The sequence below is a fragment of the Myotis lucifugus genome, unplaced genomic scaffold, assembly GCF_000147115.1.
Source record: "Myotis lucifugus unplaced genomic scaffold, Myoluc2.0 scaffold_55, whole genome shotgun sequence".
NCBI lineage: Eukaryota > Metazoa > Chordata > Mammalia > Chiroptera > Vespertilionidae > Myotis > Myotis lucifugus.
In genome coordinates this window covers 6433487-6456860 of record NW_005871103.1, presented here as the reverse complement: position 1 = coordinate 6456860, position 23374 = coordinate 6433487, and the positions used below count along the sequence as shown (strand labels likewise).

The following is a 23374-nucleotide window of genomic DNA, read 5'->3' as shown; positions in this document are numbered from 1 at the left end:
TGTAGCATTTTAGGGTCTATAAAGCACTTTGACTTTCACAGGATCTTGGATTTGAAAGTGATGAAATAAAACCCCAAACTCTGAGCACACATGTAAGAGATGGTCTATTTGTCATTAAGAATGTGTCTGCAGTATTTGCTACATTTTTTTGTGTGTGTTACAAATCTCATAATTATCCACTTTGCTATGTTAGAGCCTCTAATTGCTAAAGGAATTTGTTTGGTAGCACTAATAGAAAACTAAACATCTAAAACAGAATTCTGCTAAAAAATGACATGCAGCAATAAAACAACATTTAAGTTAGTTAACCTTCACCTTAGCAATAAATTAAGCAAGGACAGCCCTCTGGGTATTGTTACTATTCCAAGCAGAGCAAAGCAGTACAGATGAATTTGTTTTTAGAGTGACAGATATTTACAAAACCTCTCCTGCAGACCTTTGACCGTGCTGGCTTCGGGCAAGGTGTGTAGGAACAGCTGGCCACTTGATATCCTGGGAGCTGGGCTTTGGAAAGGTCTGGGTTTGAATCCCACCTCTCCTGCCAACTATGAGTGTTTTTTCCTAAGTCACTTTACCTCTATAAATCTTGGTTTCCCCAAGGGTAAACTATTAAGGCCCACATTTGAGGGTTGTGAGGATTAAGTGAAAATTATAAAACTAATAACCAACGTTTATTGAGATGTTCTTACATGCCAAGTACTATTTTATTCCTCTTTTAAAATTAAATTTATTGGGGTGACATTGGTCAACATGAATATGTAGGTTTCAGGTGTGTGTTTCTATGTTATAAGATCTGTATATTGCACTGTGTGCCCACCATCCAAAGTCAAATCTTCTGTCACCATATATTAAGATCCCCTTCCCTCCCACCCCACCCCAAGTACTATTTTAAAGGTATTTGCATGCATTAATCCATTTGGTCTTCACAACAATGCTGGGAAGTTGGATACTATCAAGATCCCTGGCTTTATAAATCTGCAAATGGATGCTAGAACTAGGGATGGTTGACTCTTGTTGGGCCAGACAACTGGTAGACCATGTCTCTGGGATTGAAACAAGTTTGTCTGCCGCCAGGGTCCTCCCTCTTCATCAAAATATTTTAATTCTGATGATATACTCCATCTTCAACATCCTCCCATGTCCCACCTAAGCTGCCTGTGAGCTTGAAAGAGCAAGAAATGTAATAAATAGGGACAGGAGAATACCAAGGGGCTTGGTTAATCTTTCTTTCCATGCTTTGACCCAAATGGCATCATGTGAATAAAAATTAACCAATTGGAAACGGAAAAATGCAATAAGTTAATAGCTACTTGGAAGAGGACTTGAGGGTTTAGTAGGAGAGAGAAAGTTTCCCACAGGAGACAAGAGGGCCATGGTCCCTGCTACTGGCTGGAGAGCCTGGGCCCAGGGGTTTTGACTCCAAGTCACTAGGAGGGGAGGGAGGGTCGGAGACATGTACCTGCCAGAGGGGGAGGTGGGCTTGGAGGTGTCCCCCTCCCACATGTACACCCAAACCCCTAAGCACAGACATTGTTTTTGATTTACCGAACTCAGGCAAATTGGATTCATTCTGCAAGCAGAGATGTAAATTGTAAGGCAATTCCACAACATAAAAGCTACTCCATCCTGAAGATACTAATTCTTCCCGCAGTAAATCCATGCATTAGGTGTCAACTTAGGCAAGACACTTTCACCACGGCTTTAATCAAAGGAAAAAAGTTTTCCGACAAATTATTGCTCTCTTGAAATTTCTCTAGATGAAATTAATAAATAACAGTCAAGTGAAATGATTTTCATTCTTAAACTGTCGATTTCTCCTTTCTGTGCATAGAGAATTGGTTTGGGTTGAAATCAAGCTGCTGTGTGGAGATTCCTCCTCATCTTGTCACTTCTCTGGTGAGTGGCTTTGCACTTGGAGGGACGTATGCATGGAGTCACTGAGGGTGTCTCTTATAATGCAGAGTCCTGGCTCCCACACCCCGCCTACTGACTCAGCTCTGCACAGTGGGCAGGCAGGTTTCTGTTCTGTGAAAACCAACTTCAAGTCATTGCGAAGTACTACTGGCTCAGAACCATGTCTTGCTCATTACCAGAGGCTAAAAATATCAGGAGAGAGATTTTCCTCCCAATTAATAAGACAGATTTCTGAATGCTCAAGAGGTTACTTTATAGCAAGTTCAAACTAGATATCCAAGTAGCACAATTCATATGTTCAAGAGAAAGATTTCTCAAGAATTTAAGCTAAAAGGCAATAAGTAGTAGTGAGAGAATTCAGTGTATAATAAGTAAATCAACTCATCAAAGCCACAAACAATTCCAATGCCAGGTACAGTCTCCTGAAACCTAGCTTTCGCCTAAGAAACTAAGGGTATGATTTTAATTAAGAAACTAAGGGTAAGATGACAGTTAAAAACATGCATAAAGCCCCAGGGACAGTATATGGTAGGTGTCTTCTCACCATCACTCAATACAATAAGTAGGGTTTCCCCCCTTTGAGAAATGTGGGAATGCATGTTCAGAGAGGTTAAGCAGCTGGCCCAAAGGCACACAGCTAGTAATTTAGTAAAACTAATATTGCTATGGAACCTCTGACGGACACCAAACTACATTAACTGCTGGACTTTATGAAGAACTAAAATGTTCTTTGTGTTCAGGAATTAAAACGATTACCACCCTGCCCAGTGTTGCTCAATGGTTAGAGTGTTGGCCTGAGCACCATAGGGTAACTGGTTTGATTCCCAGTCAAGGGCTGAGTTGCGGGTTTGCTCCCCAGCCCTGGTTGGGGTGCGTGCAGGAGGCAACTAGTCAATGTATGTCTATTACATCAATGTATCTCTCTTTCTCTCTCCCTCCCCCTTCTACTCTCTCTGAAAAGCAATGGAAACTGTTTCTTCAGATGAGTATTAACAAAAAAGAAAAAAAAATGATTACCAAATCTCCATGTAGAAAATCTGTTCTAGAACCACAGAAACTCCTCAGTGAACGAAAGAGTTTCGTTTTTTCCTTTTGTTTGTTTGTTTTAATCACACTTCCTTAAAGAATCCTTTTCTTGTTCTTCCCTAAGCAATCTGAAAAGTAATTGCTAATATCTCAACGGTTATTAAGAAACACTTCCCACTGCATTAATACCTTAAAATTAAATATCTAAGTGGAGGATTCAAGCACCATAAACACAGAAGAGTGTAAGCAAGCATAATCTATAAATAGCTCTTATGAGATTGTAGATTATCTTCCTGCCACAAATCTCTCTCTCTAATATACCTCAAACTCCCTCCCACTCAACTGTTCCAAAAGATAGCTGACACTAAACTTACTCAGCAGCATCCCTTTTTCTAGGAGAGAGCTAACATTGCCTTAAGGAGCTGGCTAGCTGGAATCACACGCTGGAGTATGGTTTTGATACTCGAATGGTGGAAATTTTGTTCTTTGTCAGTGACACCTTGGAACTCGGGATATTCTTGATGGAAATTCCAGGAAGCCCAGCCCCCTGACTGCAAACAGGAAGACAAGTACATATCATCTGCTACTTCATGTCAACTGAAGGTAGAAACAGGAGCAGTGATTTGTTCTATCAAAGGAAGTTCCATTATCATCTCCATCTCCTCCCCGCACCACCCAGGAGATCCACAGTGAACAACCGAGGACAAAATGCAGGTACTCAGGGAGCTCCCAGTCTGGAGGGACTGCAGGGACAACAAGGGTGCAGGGACACAAACACACATACAGATAAAAGTCGGTGGAGAATGCCTTGAAGGAAATCAAATAAGGCAACAGAGTAAGGAGTTGTTGCTTTTTTTTGGGGGGGGGGGCTGCTTCCAGTGGGAGGGGTGTCAGGGACAGCTGATAAACGCAGCGATCACAGCTATGCCTGCGTGAGGTGACACGGTGATATATGGCTGAGACCAGAAGAAAGAGGTTGTTTTTTCGACTCCTAGGGACACCCAAATCTCGGCAACAGTAGCCTGGTGGAGAGCAGAGCTCTGCTAGTTTTAACCTCAAAAGCAGAGTTAATAATCAATCAAGAAACAAGTGGTCGCTTTTTTTTTTTTAATATATTTTATTGATTTTTTACAGAGAGGAAGGGAGAGAGATAGAGAGTTAGAAACATCGATGATAGAGAAACATTGATCAGCTGCCTCCTGCACATCTCCTACTGGGGATGTGCCCGCAACCCAGGTACATGCCCTTGACCGGAATCGAACCTGGGACCCTTCAGTCCGCAAGCCGACGCTCTATCCACTGAGCCAAACCGGTTTCGGCAAGTGGTCGCTTTTTTACTTCAATATTTCCCTCTTCCACTACACCCTTGTCTCTTTGCAAAGCAACATTTAAAGCCCCTGAAACAAAAAAACACTAAAGCGCCTCTGTGTTCACCAGGCGATCTTTGTGGCACATGGTGTTGACAGTAACAGCAGTAGCTTTGGGGAAGAGGTCATTACTGTGCGTACTGTTATTAGCACCCAGCATGAGGCAGAAAGGGCCTGGAGCCCTGGCATCATGCGGATACCAGCAGCCAACACAGAGGCGAGATAGAGAGGATGGTCACTGTGCTTTTCAGCGCAGGCTGGCAAATGCTGCCCGGCAACGCGCAACCATGCGGATTGCAAAACATGAAGGGCTCGGACTTGTGTAGTTTTCCGAACCGGATGGCTGACTATGGCAGATGCTGCTTTGCTACCGGGAGGAGCTGCCTATAAGGCTGATGTCCGCTGGTCAAGCTGATGTGGCCATCACCACCTATTGAGTATCTACACTCTGAAGAGAATCGTGGGTGTGCTTATTAACAGTGAAGATCCCCAAGCCCCACCACAGATTCTAAACCAGCAGGTTTAGAATAAGGGCTAGGCATCAACTTTCTTTTAAAAACTAACACCAAAATCAATTTTCATGCAGGTAGTATAAGAATGACACTTGGAAAAACATAGATTCGCCAACTTTAGAGATTCAGATTTGGTCCGAAAGGACAATTTTCAAACTCAGTCACCCACTGAGGTTTTTATATGTATGCATATGGTTTTTTTCTTTTAACCATTTCATATTCCACAAAGAATTAGAGATGGTTTAGTATGTGCAGTAACTCAGATAAGGAACATTCTGTGATCTGTTAGAAACAATTGAAAAATGTCCAAGACAATATAATCTACTGATTTGTTTAAAAGTAAAACTGTAAAAAAAATTAAGCTAAATAATAATGGTGGTGATGATAACGATATTCCACATTTTATATATGGACACTACATGCCGAGAATTACTCTATCCTCACCGTTTAAGTTAACAAAACTATTTAGAAAACTTGGCCAGACATTTGGGGCATCAGAAATAGTCACTATTGTAGTCGCTTGTTTATTTTTGGTTTTTTAAATATGTGTATTATTATTATTAATGGAGATATAATCCAAATACCATAAAATTCACCATGTGCAAGTATACAATTTAGTATTTTTTAGAATATTCTCAAAATTGCACAGCCACCACGGATACCTAATTCCACCACATCTTCATCACTCCACAAAACCCCTACCCACGGGCAGTCACTCCTGCCCCTCGCTCTCCAGCCCCTGGGAACCACTCATCTGCTTTCTGTCTCTATCCAGAGCCTGTTTGTACAGGAACTAATTTTAATGTCCCCTTCAGAATTCTGAAATGAGATTTTGAGATCCTGTACAGCCTATATGTTCGTATACATATTGGATATGTTTAGTATGTGCATATTACCAATCTGTGCATTCCACTGATTTGGTTTGTACTTTCTCCCATGCTACCAGCTGTGCCTCTATAGTGTCACTTTCAAGGGCTGAAGAAATTTCATCAAATAGATATTGCATAATGCATCCAACTAATCTGGTGTTGCTGGGATTTACATTTGAATATTGCGTTCTTTACAAAAAACTAGTAACCAGGTTTAGACATGTGTGCTTTGCATTTTAAGAAGCAGTTTCAAAAAGCAGCTGCTCCGATTATACCCTTCTTGTTTGCATCTGCATATATACAAGCCAGGCATGGAGTGGGCAGCGAGGTGGAGGAAAGCTGTGAGTCCCCTCTGCCTATCACACCACAGGTCTGCACAGTCAGGGTGCCAGCTCTTTCCTATCAAAAGGAGTTCGGTGACAGTCCCTATAGGACATTCCCTGCTCAAAAGTACTTCCTGGACATTCTATTTTAAAAGTTCCACAGTAGCTAAGTTAAACATTAAAGGCACATACAAACGGCCTGCGGACTGAAAGGTTCCAGGTTCGAATCCGGCCAAGGGCATATACCTTGGTTGTGGGCACATCGCCAGTAGGAGGTGTGCAGGAGGCAGCTGATCGATGTTCCTCTCTCATTGATGTTTCTAAATCTCTACCCCTCTCCCCCTGCTCAAAAGTACTTCCTGGACATTCTATTTTAAAAGTTCCACAGTAGCTAAGTTAAACATTAAAGGCACATACAAACTAAGATCGAAAGAGAACTACATTTATTTGGCATTGTTTGATCCAAGCATTCCCTGACACACTGACAGCCAGGGTCAGAGCCCCAGGACCTCACTTTGCAAAGTATAACACTAGCACCCCAGCCTGATTAGCTTCTGATTTCTAGCACCAGAGTAGGGGGAGAGGGGAGTGTTTTCTAAGACTTAGGCAGGGGACCTAACTGCATAGGAATTTGCATTTATATGAAGGGGCTGAAACCCAGCTTTGGCATCAGCAGGTGTTTAGTCTTTTACTTTCCTGGGGAAGCAGGGGCTATCCTAATAAATCCTCCTTTCCGCTTCCTGAACATTTAAAAACCCATCTTTGAGCTCCACTGACTCCATGAGGTTAGAATTTGGTATTGAGTACAAAGCGGGGAAAGGTACTTGTGTGGGCAGAGAGGACAGAGAGAAGCAGGGGTGAGGAGTGAAGGGACAACCTGGGGCTCCCACATCCCTGAGCCCTTCACTGGAGAAGGCAGAGGCAAAGCTGACTGTGTGGAAGCCCGAAGGGGTGTCAAAGATGCCCGGGCTCCTATGGGACCCACAAATCCACGCCCACCAGTACATATGCTCTTTCCTGGGCACATGAAGTCCCGTGACTGCAGTTTCTGTGTTAAGACTCCTTGATTTAGTTTCTGTTTTAGCAGGTGCACAATAATGATTTTATTACAAAAGGTCAACGTCTTGTAAACTAATGGGAAACATATTGCTTGGCAGAGTTTTTAATGTCAGGATTTATGTCCCTCACACGGAGGGTCTCTCTCTGACCTCGAAGATAACACAATGAAACAGCAATGTGCTGCCATGACTCAGTGTGAGTTTCTATTAGTTCTCATAATCGCCCCTGATTCATTTGTATGCATATAATGAGCACTCACCTTCACAGTCTGTCCAGCTTCGCGGCCATCCTACAAGGAGGGGAAAAACACAGAGGTGAGAACGGAGCTGGTATCTCCAGCTTATTCAGAAATATCCCCTGTTAATAATTTAGGTCCAATTTCATTGTGTGTTCATTTACATTATTCTCCTGGGAACCATTCGCTTCAAATGTGTGGGACCAAGCAGTTCTCCATTTCTACCTGAGAGTAAGTCAGAAGTTATGTATAAAAATGACATAAATTATCCAGTGAGCCAACCCCTTGCTACTTTTCATGCTCTTTGCTCTTGGCTATGGTTTCAGTTGCATTAAAGGGAGGTGAAGTATCACACATTTTGGTTATCTTTAAATCAGTTGTAGTTTAATTAAGGTCTGACTACTTTAAATCTCTACTCAGGAAATCTGCCATAAACAGAATTCATTAAGCAAGAATATGGGCTGTCTCATATGGGACTGACATCCCAGAGCATGCCCTACCTGGCTGTTCTGACCTTGGGGGAGAGAGATGGGAGTGTTCATTGTAGCCGGACCTTTTGCCCATTCTGGCTCCTTCTCTCAGCTTTCTGAAGCCCCACAGAAATATTTGCTTAATTGAAAATGAACAGCCTCACCCAGTCACCAGGCATCATACAAAGTCAAAGCGAGGGCTGAGCAGCTTTGGGATCTCAGAACAAGCAATGTGTCTACAATCAGAAATTCCAAACTGAACTAGAGCACTGCAACTTTAGGCAAGTCTTCCTACCACTATGACCTACACTAATGGGATGGGAAATCTTGCCCTGCGGTGGGGCCAGGGCTGTATGACCTGTGGTTTTCAAACTTGGAGTCACAACCCACCAGAAGGTCAGGAAGTCAACGGAATGGGTTGTGTCAACACTAAAAACAAATCAGATAATAGAACAAAATCTATTAGAATATATAGAATGGCTAAACATTGTCTTCTGAAATGCTGGTTTCCTATATGTATGTGCATGTGGGGGTATACATGATTGTGAAATAAATATATATCTTACTGTGGGGTGAAGTTAAAAGAAGTTTGAAGGTACTCAAAGCACAAGTCAGTTCTGTATTTATGGAATTAACTTTGTAGTGAATCGTGTGAGATACCCAGTACTAGCCATTTTCTGTATGTGTGGGTTTCCTGTTAGTATTTCATTAAACGCTGACAGCTGTCTTCCCCAGGTGCCTTCATTCAATCCCTCTGGAAACAAGATTTGTAGCATAAGTTTGATCACCCCACCCTGACCCTAACTGTTTGAGGAGATTCAAATGGTTTGACATACAACACACACACACACACACACACACACACACACACACACATACACACGGGTTTTACAGGGAAGTTATTTTTTATGAGAAGCAGATGAGAATTTCTAGTCAGAGCCTTTCATAACCTGAAAACCTTGACTTTCTTTATCTGTTCCATTTGGTAGAGAGCAGAGGAGGGCAGAGGAAGGATGTTAACTATTCAGTTCAGCTAAAGCACCGACTACAAGGTCTCATGTTGTGGAATAATCCATAATGCATTTCCCCCCCAAAGGGTTATTGTAGAGTCACCAACTTTCAAGGCTACAAGGACTTTACTATGTATTGATACCCACGGGGCACCGTTTGACAAGTGTTGACTCACCTCTGCCTGAGGGTCTCCAGGGATCGGGGGTCTCATTTCTTTACCAGGCGGCTGGCCACACAAACTATTCAATCCATGTAGAGTCTGACCAATCCATAATCAATCACTGAGACTTGATTTATGGACAGAGAAAAGGTCTGCTCTCTGCAGGCCAGGCCCCACCTAACTTGCATATCTCAACTCGACTGGAAGTTGAGCAGAGCTAAACCAGGCAGTGTTTAAAACAGTCACCATGGAATGAAAGTGTCTCGCCCAGCCCTAGCTCTAGTGAAAGGTATGGAATGCTGGGAAGCCCATTAGGTTACATGTCCGTGATGCCCACCTGTCTTGTAAGCAATGCTGCCGACATGATCTCAGCTGATATTCCACAGTCTACCGTGGGGTCCGTGGACAGTAGGGTGGTCCTGGATTAGTTCTATCCTTTTCTGCTATTATGTCAGACATGAATAACCACAGCCGCCTTCCCAGTAGGCTGGCCAGTTCAAAGGGGGGCAACGCCCAGAGCTAGGGTTTGAAAAGGAAGAAAACTAATCTCTGAGCATCTGTTCACTCACCTGCATAGCAAAAGTAAGAGAAGTCCCCTGGAAATGCTTTTCCACCACCGTGCTGACCCTTTGGGTCGCCTGAAACATATCAGCCACTTCATCGGGACGCAGATCTCGGAAGCGCTCCACTGGCCGAAGGGGACACACCAGGACATCTGCAGGGAGGTCTGTTAAGGATCACTCTGCTTGCTGTTTTCCCAGAAAGTGTATGCCCACAGGATTACATCCCCATCCCTTTTGTCTCTGAACTCTCAAAGACAAAAAATCAAGAAACAAATATTTATCAACCACCAAACTCTAAGGGGTTCAAAGAAGACTTACAAACATGGTTTACTGCATTGTGAAGGAGAAGCTGGGATGAGCTGGAGAAATTCTTAGAAGAACAAGGAACATTAGTGTTTCAGAGAGACTCGAGTGCTGGCTGAGATAATTATGCCAAGAGGCAAGCTATCTTCCGGTCTATTATTACCTGACCTTATTCTAAAGCTCTGGCCTCTTAAGCAGCCCGAGGTACTGGGCTGGAAAAGCAACTAGAATAGCCAGTTGGTGTCTCAAACAAGAGCATCATGATTAAAATTTTAATTTCAATATCTCTTTGAAGAAATATGTAATGAAAATATAATAGTAGTTTTATTTATTTTATTTTTAAAACCAGTGTAGACATTCTGAAAACATATAGTGCATTTCACCTATAACCAATAGATGTATCATGTGGTTGAACAATTTATGACAAGGATTCTGCAAAATGATTATGAAGAATTCAAGAAGGCAGTTAAAAGGCCCAGTTGGTTGAGCAATGTCCCATGGTTCAATTCCCGGTCAGGGCACATGCTCCAGTTGTGGGCTAGATCTGCAGTAAGGGATGTGGAGGAAGCAGCCGATTGATGTTTCCTCTCTCCCTCTCCCTTCCTCTCTCACTAAAATAATTTTTTTAAAAAAGTATTGAAAAAAAAAGAAGGCAGTTAAAGGTAAATCATTAATTTACTAAAAGGATTCCCTGCTGTTGCAAATACAGTGGGGCCTTGACTTACGAGTGTCCTGACTAACGAGTTTTTCGAGATATGAGCCGTCTCTCGGCTGATTTTTTGCTTTGAGTTGCGAGCTAAAATTCGGGTTACGAGCCAGCTTCAGATACCCCACCGCTAGTTGGCGCAGCAAACGTCACAGTGAACGCCACAACATCAGCCCAGCATCATGTGTCTCACTCGTTCACTTTTTGATTTGACATACGAGTAATTTGAGTTACGAGCTCCGTCACGGAACGAATTAAACTCGTAAGTCAGGCCCCACTGTAAAAGTATCTTCATGCATTCTATAAGTTAGACAAGTCAACATATTTACATTATTAGTCTGAACAAGCAACATGATCTAGAGAAAAATGATATATACATTTGATCATTTGTTGATAGCAAGTTAATATTTAATGTTACATCATTAATAAAACTTCAGTTATCTTTTGTATTTGAAATTATCATATATGTGTGGATATATACATATATACACTTATGCACACATATGCAAACACATAAGTTATATTAACTTTTGCTCTGGCCTGGTGGCTTGGTTGGTTGGTAGCTTGGTCATCCCACACACCAAAAGGTTGTAGGTTTGATTCCTGGTCAGGGTGTGTAGGGGAGGCAATCTGTCATATTGATGTTTTTCTCCCTTTTTCTCTCCCTGCCTCCATCCCCTTCTTCCTCTCACTCAAAAAATCAATAAAAACATATCTTCAGGTGAGGACTTGGAAAAAAAAAGGTATATTAACTTTTGTTTAATTTTTAGATACCAGCAGGAGGTAAAAAGCACTTTAATGTTCTTTTCTGTTTCTTTTTTCCTTTTTTCTTGTTTTAAGAGAACCTGCTGCTGCCTGGAGCTAAGCAGCTAAAGGTCATAATAAAACCACAATTCTACAGTCTCGCCAGAATCTTGAGCATTTTAGCCCATCACAACATTGATAGGATTCAGGCCCCAGGGAAAATGCAGTGAGCTCAGCGGGACAGGTCTGCTTTCCATAAGAGAAGAGGAAAAAAAGAGGGAAAGCTGATTAATTTTTCTCATAATCAGGAAGTTCATGTCAACAGTAAACTAGGAAAAGGAGCATTTGTTTAATCTGAGTTCGTTTTTCAAGAGAGAAGGGAGGCCTTCACCCACAGGGCATCTGATACTTAGAAAGATAATTATCCTTTGGCAGTGCTGTTTTATTATCATGGGTCAATGAACCGTTTAGAAATGAAGAATTTCCTTTCATTTCCTTTTAGCAGATCGCCAGTCTCCACTCCCACTAGTTGCTTTTCTTTGTTAAAGGAGACCTTCCCCCATCTTCCTCCTTCTTGCATTAATTTACACCCACCCTGGGCCCTGACTTCATCAAACCACAGCAAGATGAGGACCCTGCACGCTTCCAGCCATCCACACAAAGAAACTGGGTGGGGAAGAAACAACATTTTATTTAAACAATTACTTACTGTGAACACTGGTGGGATGAATCTGACAATCTTTGTAACTTTAGTCATATCAATGACATCTGAAAGGGTTTTCTCAGTATCATAAAAAATCTTATCGTATTATCTGTCCATTTTGTGAATCTGATGCTAAGGATTGGCTTGTCCAAATGTCTAATGATTTAAAATACTTATGGAACCAAATAAAAATGTCTGAATTTGTCAGATGTTTCATCCTGTGCAGTATATCCAACCAGAGAGTAATACATCACACATATTTATTATTTTAATTAAACATTAACAAGGGTAATACAACATGTCACAAAACAGTTAAATAGGCTAAACACATTCTCATCTAGGTGCCTATTTTTCACTAGCCTATTTAGCAACACTGACCTGATATATACTAGGACATACTCTGCAACCCAACCCTTTGTTAATAAGTCATTTTATCTGCACATAACACACACACATTTCTATGCAAATAATAAGATAAATAAAGACCACTTTTCATATGGGTGAAGTGTTCATATGGGTGATGGATGATCATTTTTCTTCATTTTGTTAGAACTTAGAGGGTGGCCAAGGAGGCATCTCAACCCGGAAGTGGCTGCAAAGGTGGGCTCCACACAACTCTAGAGGCGGTTGATGGGTCTGGAGCTACATAGGGTGAAGTTCTGGAGCTCTGGGCTGTGTGAGTAGTTGACCTGGCCAGTAGCAGGTTGACTAGCCACACTCCCTGGGCCATTCTAGACTCTAATCAGAAAGTCAGGACCAACCACTGTCCTTCTGTTCCTAACAGGAGTGGGAACATCTGGCATGCGGGCCATATAAAGCCCATAAAATCATTTGGTCTGGCCCTGCCAAGGCATTAGGGGTGAGTTCATTAAATGTTTGATCAAATATAGCAGGCTAATTGTTAGGTTGATAATTTTGTATGGCCCGTGAATGAGTGATGTTATAAATATCCAAATATCCAAACCTTGGCAGCAAAAAGGTTCCCCACCCCTGCTTTAAAGCTATAGCACAGAGTTTCTCAACCTGTGGGTCGCGACCCCTTTGGCGGGTGAACGACCCTTTCACAGGGGTCGCCTAAGACCATCCTGCATATCAGATATTTACATTACGATTCATAACAGTAGCAACATTACAGTTATGAAGTAGCAACGAAAATAATTTTATGGTTGGGTCACAACATGAGGAACTGTATTTAAAGGGCCAGAAGGTTGAGAACCACTGCTATAGCAGAAAAGAGCCTCTTCCTAAACCTCACCACAGGCCACATCCTGACTAATGCCCACCCACCTCCCGACCTCCCTCCCCTTCCCCACCCTCTCCTGCACACTGTGCACCTGTCACGTTTGCTTTCTTTCTGTTCCTCAAACACAGTAAGCTCCTTCCCAGATATACAGCCTTTATCCTGGCTGTGTGTTCTTCCTAAAATGCATATGGTCGCTACTTTCTTTATTATTCAGATTCTGATTCCAATGCCGCTCTCTCAATGGGACACTTAACTGCTGGGTGGTTTAAACTGCTACCTGCTTACTCACTCTTACATCACCCTATGTTCATCTTGCCGTGGCCTTTGCCACCAGCTGGTAGTTTTCTTAGTTGCCACCTTCCCAGGTGAGAAAATAAACTTGACAAGAGTGAGAACTTAGTCTTGTTTACTGATATTTCATCACCGCCTATACCACCAGAGACATTTAATAAGTATTGCTGGAATGAATGAATAAATAATAAACCAGATCCCGATATCAGTCACCTTGGAGTACTAGAACCCTGAGGAAATTCACTTACTTTTCAATTATCTATACAAGATTGGGATAGTTTGCAAGATTTTTTTTAATTCAAAGAGATTTATCCTTAATATCCAACATAGTTAGAACTAATGCTGGATGAGAGCTAAGGAAATGTAAACTCATTTGTAATGTAAACTAATTTTCACATGAGCCCAAAGGAAATATAATTATGAAGGTAAAATCCTTTTTAAATATCCTTTTATAATTAGAAAGAAGTGGTTTCTAGAATATTCGGAATCTCAGATAAACTATGTATAGAAAAATACTGCTTTATACTATGAATAGGAAATGTCATTCATTTTTTCACTCAGCAAACTGTGAGCACCAGTTAGTGTAGACAGTATGTGAGGCTCTGAGGTAGCAAAGGAGAGAAAGAAGCTGCTCTTGCCCTCCAGGCCAGGCTGCAGGCATTGAGGCAGAGGGCTGCAGTCCTGGGGGAGGCACAGATGACACATAGAAGCAGAGAAACCTGGGGCACCTTCGTAAGGCAAGGGTTCCAGGGTAACCATGAGTAAACTCCGAATTGGATAGATCAGTCCATGGCTACTTGGACATATAAACGGGTTCATAAAGGATTTAGAGCAGGTAAGCAAACTTTTTCTGCAAAGGACCAGATGTAAATATTTAGGGTTTGGTGGGCCATATGCCCAAGCAGCCACAGACAATGCAAACACTAATAGGTGTGGCTATAAACAAAAAGAGGAGGCTGGCCAGATTTGGCCCATGGGCCTTAAAGTGTCAACTCCAGGTATAGAGGAATCGCATTCGAAGAGCTAGCTAAGGGAAATCGGAAGTACTGTGGGCCTATTCTTGTTTCCCTAAATTGAGGACTGTAATGCTAGCTTAATAGCATATTAGATGAAGATTAGAGTATCGCACAAAATTTAACTGTCCAAGAAAAATATCTGAGCATGATAAAGCATATTTTTATTTGAAATCATCAGGTATGTGTGGGTATATACATATACACACTTATGTATACAAACGCATACACACATGACCTTCTACAATGCTTCTGATACTTTCAAGAGCAATGACACACACACACACACACACACACACACACACACACTCGGGCAATCACAACCAGAAAATGTTATGCTATTGACACCATGAAATAAATCATGAGTGTTTCTGCCCAACGCAAGCCAAAGGCATTTTTGGCATCTCTAATTGGGAAAATGCAGCATATCATCTGCAAACAAGCAAGAACACCAAAGCCGTGTGCTATTTACAAATTCATCTGAGAATAAAGTGCTTTCTCAAAATAAGTGTGTATGCCTCAGAAGAAAACACCATATTGCTGGAAGATGGTAGGTATGTGCTACATGTTTCTCCTAGACAAACAATTCAGGGAAAGCAAATTAATTCTGAAGAAGAGCAGACAGCGCTTATAATTCTACTACCACTGTTTATATGCCAATGATTTTAAGGTAATATCACAGATGCAGTGTAATTTAATATGGAGACCCTTAGGCTTTGCTAATGGACAATTCCCATATCATACATAGGCTATAAGAACACACTTCTCCTGTGTTGCTTGAGATTAACACCTCTGAAGAGACTCGTTAGCCAACATGCAATGATAACCTTCAAGAAGTTAATCTACTCAAATGAATTTATTTTGTTAATCCTTACCTGAGGATCCCCCCCCCATTTATTTTTAGAGTGAGTGGAAGGGAGGATTCACATGAATTTAATATATGTTGATCCACACACCTCACACATGAAAACCTGTGAAAGAGATTAGCACATGGAATCTGGTCTCTCCCTGCCATCTACAGTAGAGACATCCACTTAGTAATAACATTTTGTAAAAGAAAAGAAAGATAATAGTTACAATTTAGTTCCTTTAGTCAACAGAGATTCCTTGTAGTAGAGGAAAGTCAGAGAAGAATTCTTACTGCAGATGAGAGCTAAAGGGGACTTTACAAACGGGGGAGTAATTCAAACAAGATTGACTGGCTCATCCATCCATCCCACAACGAAAGCCTCTCTCAGTCCAGGGCTTGTACTACAATTGAGGATGCCAAGATGAATACAGCAGAGTAACTGACCTTGAAGAGTTCACACTCTAATGTCCCAAACTGTCATGCAGTGTAAACAGATCATTACAACACAGATGAGTGCCATTGATAGAAATCAGTACAGAATGCTGTGGGAGCACAGAGGAGGCAGCATCTAACTCTGCCCAGGGGTTAGATAAACTGTTCAGGATGGGCTGGCATTTCAATTTTCTAAAACCAGCAACTATTTCTCTAAATTTGGACCAATTCAGTCCTTGAAAATGGTCTAATAACTTATGGTTAGTTGTCAGGCATTCCTCCTTTGACCAACATCACTCTTTCATTTATATATGTACTTGCATTTACTTAATCTTTCCAACCAACCCATAAAACACTTTTATAATTCCTATTTTGCATTTGAGGATATTGAAACTTATAGAAAATAACAAACTTGTGCAAGACAGCACATACCAAATGTGAGACTAACACTAGACTCCAACCCAAGCCTGCCTGATTCCCAAGTCCCTGTTACTGACCACAGCTCTGTGATGAGTGCTTTTTATAACTGTCATGACCAGTCTCTGCTTACCCTCTTACTAAAAGTATGCCCTCCATTCCCGGAGTCCCTCTCTTTGTGGAAGAGAATCAGGGATTTCATGAAATTCAAAGATATTATGCAAAACTGCTAAAGGCTTTGAAACGCCTAGCCTTGAATGAAGAAAGCAGAGGCAACATGCAATCCCCTGGTGGAAGAGGGCCTCGGTGCTGGGCAGAGGAGGTGGTGAATATGCCCTCATCCTAACAGAGACCTGTGAGTAGCACATCAGAAATGAGAGAACCACCTTGCACCAGGGGATCAGCGGGAGGAAGCAAGTCCAGGTGCAGAGCCTGCATTTTGGCCCTTTTCCATCCTTACGTTGGGTTGCTTCAAGGTAACTTCGGCTACCCCGGGCTGCCAGACTCAAGTAAGGTTAGATATTACGATCGATGCCAATGGATTACACTGTCAGACACACTGAAAAATCCCTTTACTTTTGGACAGTCTAATTATTGGGAGTCATTGACTTCCTCATAGCATCATTTATATCACCAAGGACTACTAGAAACCTGGTAATGCCTTTTCACCCCTCTTCCTCTCCACTTTCACCACCAACCCAGAAGTGACTGTCTCTGTCCTTTTGGGTGTAAACACTTAGTGTTTTTGCCCCAAGACAGTGTTATGACAATAAGCCAGGCCCCGCGGTGAACTCTGCTGACACACAGCAAACCCAGAATACACACAGTTAAAGAAAGAAATCAGATGGTATCTTTGCACTAGTCAAGTACCTCAAGTTGTTGTGGAAGATTATTTACAAATATTTACTCCAAGAATCCTTCCCATCCTATATGCCCCTTTGCAAAGTGACTTCGCTCCTCTTTGCATTGAGAGGTAGAGTCTGTGTCCCCTCCCCTTGAATCTGGGCTGGCCTGTGACTTGCTTTGATCAGTGGGATGTGGTAGAAGTGTTGCTTGTGACTTTCCATGTTTAGGCATTAACAGAATGTGTATCTTCTGGATTCCGTCCTCTTGGACTCTGAGATAAGCATGCTGTGAACAGCCCAGCCAGCCTGTTGGGGAATAAGAATTACATGGAAGAGAACTGAGATCCCCCATTTGATAGCCATTTGATAGCCAAATGCCACTGTCAGGACTTCCAAGCCCAGGAGAGCCACTGACTGACTTCTGTATCTATTATCTATGGCCACATACTGAACTGCCCTGAAAACACAGGGGCTTAATATAACCTTCATTTGTTTTCTTATTATGATTCTGTGGGTAGTTTTTGCTGCTGGCCCCACCTGGGCTCACTCATGCACCTGCTTTCAGTTGGCTCAGGTGGGTGCGCTGGGCCTCTACTCTCCATGCTCGTAGATTCCATCTCCTGATAGGAGGAGGGGAAAGACCACATTGAAAAGAGGTGTGAGCACTCAAATTCATGTAGTAGCAAGGGACATTATTACAACAATCTACCAAAGTTGGTAATTCTGAAAGAAGTTCTGGGGATTTTGCAAATTAACAGGTGCCCAAGGTATCTTGCATGTCTTAGTGAGTGTATACAACCAAGGCATTTTAGAGCTGGGATGGATCCTAAGCATTATCTACTCTAGTAGTTTCCTTGTTGGGAAAAAAAAATGGGAGTTAGAAACATTAATTGATTTGTTCAAAGTCACACAGTTAGGGACACAGTGGAATTGAAATTCAGCTGTTTGGCTTCCCAAACCAAAGTTATTTTTATGACACATCAGATGACAAAATGTTGCACCTCAGCCACATGTTCTAATGCTAAACCTCTGGCAGATAGCAACACTCGACTGCATAATTCTCTCTTTGATCCATAGAGACTCAGAATCCTTGTCAATCCTGACCTCTGAGCAGTCACCACCAATGGGCATGGAACACGAGATGGATGTGTCCTTTCTGTGGCTCCCCTACGGCCTCATGAATGATGGAAGCAACCGTAAAGGCCCGGTGGAGTCAAGAACAAAGTGAGATTTTGTGAAAGTGAGACCCTGCCCAACTGCATCAAATGTTCGTTATGTTCCTACACTTTTTATTCAAAATTAATTTGATAAGTTCAAAACTTGCTCATCAAGGATAATAATTGATGATTAAAAAATAATTGTATGAGCATTTCCATGACAAATATGAAATATTTAAGTACAGAGTGGTGACAGAGAAATGGCAATGTACTAATTTAGATGATTAATTCAAGAAGACAGCAGGATATTATTCTCAGACTTGCTCCCACTTATTTTTCTATATACGATCTATCCTAGGGATTCTGATTATAAAAGTCACTAAAATAAATCAAACCATCAAAATATCATTGATTCTGATGAGGCTGGTCAGCATGTGTGTATATGAATATGGAGTAAGTCTGTATCAAATGACAGGACAAAGGATTAGTCATTCTTCTAGACTAATAATAAAGATGAGTCTATATTCATTTCTACTGCAGATCAATAATCAGTTCAGTGACATGCAAGGAACCTCTCTGCTTGCAGAGACGACTTCTGCAGACCCTGGTAATGAATTAATTGCTCTAACAAATAATCCTAGACCTACTATTTAAAGTAATTCTTAATGTCACTTCAAAAACAACAGGATGGACTGTGAGGTATTTTTAAAGAGAAGATTCAATTTATTTAATGCCAATAGCACAGTTGTGGAGCTGTGTACCAAACAGGTGACATCTTAATAAATAATCTACTATTCATTAATATAGGCACTTCTGTGAATTTTCTTATCCGAAAGGTAGAAATATTAACCCCCAAAATTAAGAAATACAATTCTGAAGAAGCAGCTTGCCAGTTTGGGCCACACCTTTCTTTACTGGATATTAACATAACCATTTCAGTAACTCAATGAAGACCATGAGATATGCATCAACCATAAGCATAAATGGCATGGATACAATTTTAAGCAAATTTGATTTTCAGAATGTGATTAAGATAATGGTAGCACTCTGATCCTACCTGGGTCTCAAGGCAAGCATGAATATCTATAAGAATTCCCATGTTTTGTCCCGGAGAACACTTTGGGCCAAAGATACAGTGAGCTGTCAATCACCCGTGGGCAGAGAAGCCAGGAGTCCTGCTCTAGGCAGATCCGCCCTGAGCAATCCCAGAATCCCTCACTGCACTGGCTGCTCAGAGGTGAGAACTACATTCACAGGGAGAAGTAAACAGGCTGCTTGCAAAGAAAGGAAAAGGAAAAAGGCGCCTGCAGGCTGGCGGCGGATTCTTTGGTTTAAATTTCACACATGATTCTGTGTATTCTTCCAGGCAGAGGAATCCTGTGTTGATTATCCTAAGAGAATCAGAATTGGCAAGAGTTATGCTTATATGACACTAAACTTATGGGTAAAGTAAATAATAGCAGAAGGGGAAAGAAAGAATATATAATATTTGTTCGCTGCCTACTATGTCCTTTAAAGTAGATACTATCATGCCCGTTTTTCCACATTCAGAAGTTGAAACTGAACATGTGCAACTATATAACCAAGGTCACAGAGTTATAAAGTAGAAGTCCTGGCTAAGGCCATGTGGTAAAACTGTCTTCGCTGTTTCAATGCCTCCCATGCTCATAAAAGTCTCCATGTACCTACTACAGTGATTGCTACAGCGATTCACCAGAGTGCTGGGTCCATGAGATGTTATTAGACACCACACAGAAAAACAACCTCCTGGTCAAAAATGATTAAGGAACACCGAATGAAATGAAGTAAAATAAGTTTCTTTACAGCACTACTCAGCAGGATACTTAATGTGTTAATGTTCATTCTGACTTCCCAAGAAGAAGAGACACTATGCAGCATTTCTCATATTTGGTCAAGAATAAAACTATTATAATTTTACTTGTTTCTTCCTTTGTAGAACATTGCATAGGACAAATACTTGAGGGGTGCTCACAAGGGAAGAGAGTCCTCCCAGGACAAGTTCCAGCAGGTCCCAGAAAACTGGGATTCCCACTGTGGGTTTGTTTATGCCATTGGAGAGCCACTGGAACTCCAACTTCCATCAGATGATCAGCACAGCTGGCCAAGCCAATGAAGAAACCCACACTTTACAGACACCAGGTGAAGGCAAACACATGGGCGACAGAGAGACTCTTTCGTGGGAGAAAATAGAGAGGCAACGTGAGGCAGGAAACAGGAGAAAGACATAAAGAGAATGCTTAGCAGGGAAAACATTCTTAGAGGACAGGAACTGTTCCCTAGAAGACAGGTTCACTGGCACCCCTGGTGCCACCCACAGTGTTTTTTACAGAGTAGGCCTTCAGTGAGTATTTGGTGAAAGAGTACTTGGCACACATGCCTCTTCATTGCTTAATCTGAGAAACAATTCTTTCTTGTAAGTAATCCTTCAAGTGTTTCAGGAACTGTAGCTCCTGACAGACCACTGGATCAGACCAGACTGCACTTACATAAAAACCATTGAGGGAAATGAATTTATCACTGAAACAAACAAACAAATGAACAAAGAGCCCACCTGAGTTCCTAATCTAAAAGAGATCCAGCTAAAGGCATAGAAAAAATAAATACTAGTATATGATGCTGTCCCTTCGCACATGGAAGGCAGTGCTTGCACTTCAAATGAAAAGCATGTAGACCATCCCTTATTGGAGCTCAGAAAGATCAGAATATAACATTGTTCTCTGCTCTTTTAATAACAATGATAAATCTCTTCTGTAACAAATACAAATGTTGAGAGAAAAAGTATTTCAAAAAGAAGAAAGAGAGCCTTAATTATTCTAAGTTGGCATTCGCACAGAGTCTGAATTAATCCCCTCCCCCCTTCCCCCAAAACTCAATCCTCCATGAGTTAACGATGTAAAATATATATTGTGAGAGTATTTTATAGTGAAAGATGTTCAAGTGATTAATGAATGAACTTCTCAATGAATTACTGAAGGAAGATCATAAAGCCAAATTTGGGAGGAAAGATAAAGGCAGAAACACTTTTTAGGTCTTTGCATGTCTTTCATTTATTCATTAAGCATCGTTTAAGAGCCTCCTACCTGGGAGGTATTGCGTAAGACACTGAGATAGAGCACACACCAGCCATATGCATCCCCTCCCCTACAAAGGCATACATTCTAGAGGATGAACAGTCAAAAGGCAAGAAACAGGTCAAAATGTAGTCTCCACTGTGGAAGAGACAGGGTTGAGAAGAGAAAGCAAGATGCAGTGGTACCAGGGGAAGGACATTCCAAGCCAATCTTGCTAAATGGGGAACAAGCTCGGCCTGTTGACCTGGGGTGTCGGGAAAGGCAGGCTGTGCACAGCCTTGGTTGGTGGTCTGGATTTAGTCTATGTGCACGTGGAAGCCGTGGGGCATGTCAGGCAGTGGAGAGTAGAGGAATATGACAGAACCCGAGTTCTCTTTTAGAAAGATCACTCAAAATGCTGTGTAGAAAAAAAAATCAATCAAAGCAAGGATGAAAGCTTAAGACCACTGGGGATGCCTTTACCTGAGACTCATTGGAGATTCAAAACAGGCCTGGACTCCAGCGGTGGCAGTAGAGGTGCGGAGAATACAAGATGCATGTCTGAGGCAGGAGCGACAGGACTCACTGATGGGTGCAGGGCAAAGAAGAGAGGGTGAGCAAAGAGGTTTCCAGGGCTCTGGCTTGAGAAGGTGGGTGGAGAGTGATGTAATTTAGGAGATCAGGGGAAGGGGGAAGTGTCACATGGCTCAAGAGACCTTTCCTTCTTGAACTTACAGATTTCCGAGAAGCAACTTAAGCACTTCCCTAACCTGGTATAGGAATAGATTCGAGGCTTTTATGAATCTCCTGAAATTGTTTGCAAAATTGGATCTGAGTATGTGTATACTGTTCTCCTTTGGTCTTCTGCTTGCAGAAAAATTCTTAGTCTCCTGATTCCAATTAAGATAAGAATCACTGATTTAAATTAACAGAATTATTTGAAATTAGTCCCCAAGAGAATGATTAAACACTAGCTCGCACTTTTATTCACTTTTGCTTAGAATCTAATAAACCCTCTCGTGAAGAGGGAGAGAAAATTTTACTCCGTGTCTGAGCAATGTGTTCATGAGGATGAACCCTCCATAAAAGACAAACTAAGTTTTGGGTTTTTTTAATGGCATAACACTAAAATCATTTTAATCTTATTCAGCAGTGAACAATTTAAGACTTGTCTCCTTCTTTTGTTGGAGACAAAAGACAGCTGGACACATAAAGATGATTGTGTGATCCATTCAAAATTAAAGAATAGGCTAAATCACTTACAACAATAAAAATGCAGAAAATCCTACCAGAAAAAAAAAGTGAAAACTCTAAGATTCAAATGATTTCCATATGTTTCCAAAATAGGAAGCAAAAGACATTGTCATGTCACTCTGGTAGCTTCCAGAATAGAAAAAGTTAATCAGGCAGTCTTTAAAAACAAAGAAGGAATTCATTTAAAAAATTAATTTAAAAAACCCAGAAACTTCAGCAATGAACTAGATTGCCACAGTGTCAAGAAAGCAGGCTTTGTCAAGGCAATAATTTGTATGCAAATATAGCTCAGTATTCATCACTAAATCTCCAAAGCCTGTAAAAGAAAAAGTTTGTTCCTTCCATCTGCCAGAAGAGGCTCTGACATCTTTAAAACAACAATAATTTTAAAAATACATTCACAAATATAGGGGTTCAAACCAGAAACTCCTTCTAAGCCACTTTTTCCCCGCAAATCTCTTAGCCTTGTGTCTTTGTTAACACTGGGTTAATATTTACACATACCTCACTGGGTTGTATGAGGGTTTTGTTTTTGTTTTTTTTTAATAATAGCATCTTTCATACCATAAAGTAAAGCTGAACAAATGGTTGCTTTTTAAAATAGTCAATAGAAGTGAATTCTTTAAAGGCCTCCCTCTGTCCAGCATGCCAGTCTTGGCAACCACAATGGGGATATGTGATGTGAACACTCACCCACTAACTCCAGTGTCATCATTTACAACCTAGAACCTCACTCATTCCTCATTTAAAATTCCACCTATTTTTCCACATTCCACTGACCTACCCACCTCCATTCCCTCACATTTTCTCTGTCTGTATTTTTCTTCCTCATCAAA

At 41.4% G+C, this 23374-nt stretch overlaps 1 protein-coding gene across 1 annotated transcript in view; it reads right to left on the bottom strand.

Moving 5' to 3' along the window:
- FHIT (fragile histidine triad) overlaps positions 1 to 23374 on the bottom strand; it is a 235104-nt gene that overhangs the window by 211036 nt on the left and 694 nt on the right. The window contains exons 2-3 of the mRNA XM_023754063.1: positions 9516 to 9661; positions 7330 to 7359 (exon numbers count right to left, since the gene is read on the bottom strand). Of these exons, the coding sequence (XP_023609831.1) occupies positions 7330 to 7359; positions 9516 to 9661 (176 nt within the window). The remainder of the gene's footprint in view (positions 1 to 7329; positions 7360 to 9515; positions 9662 to 23374) is intronic.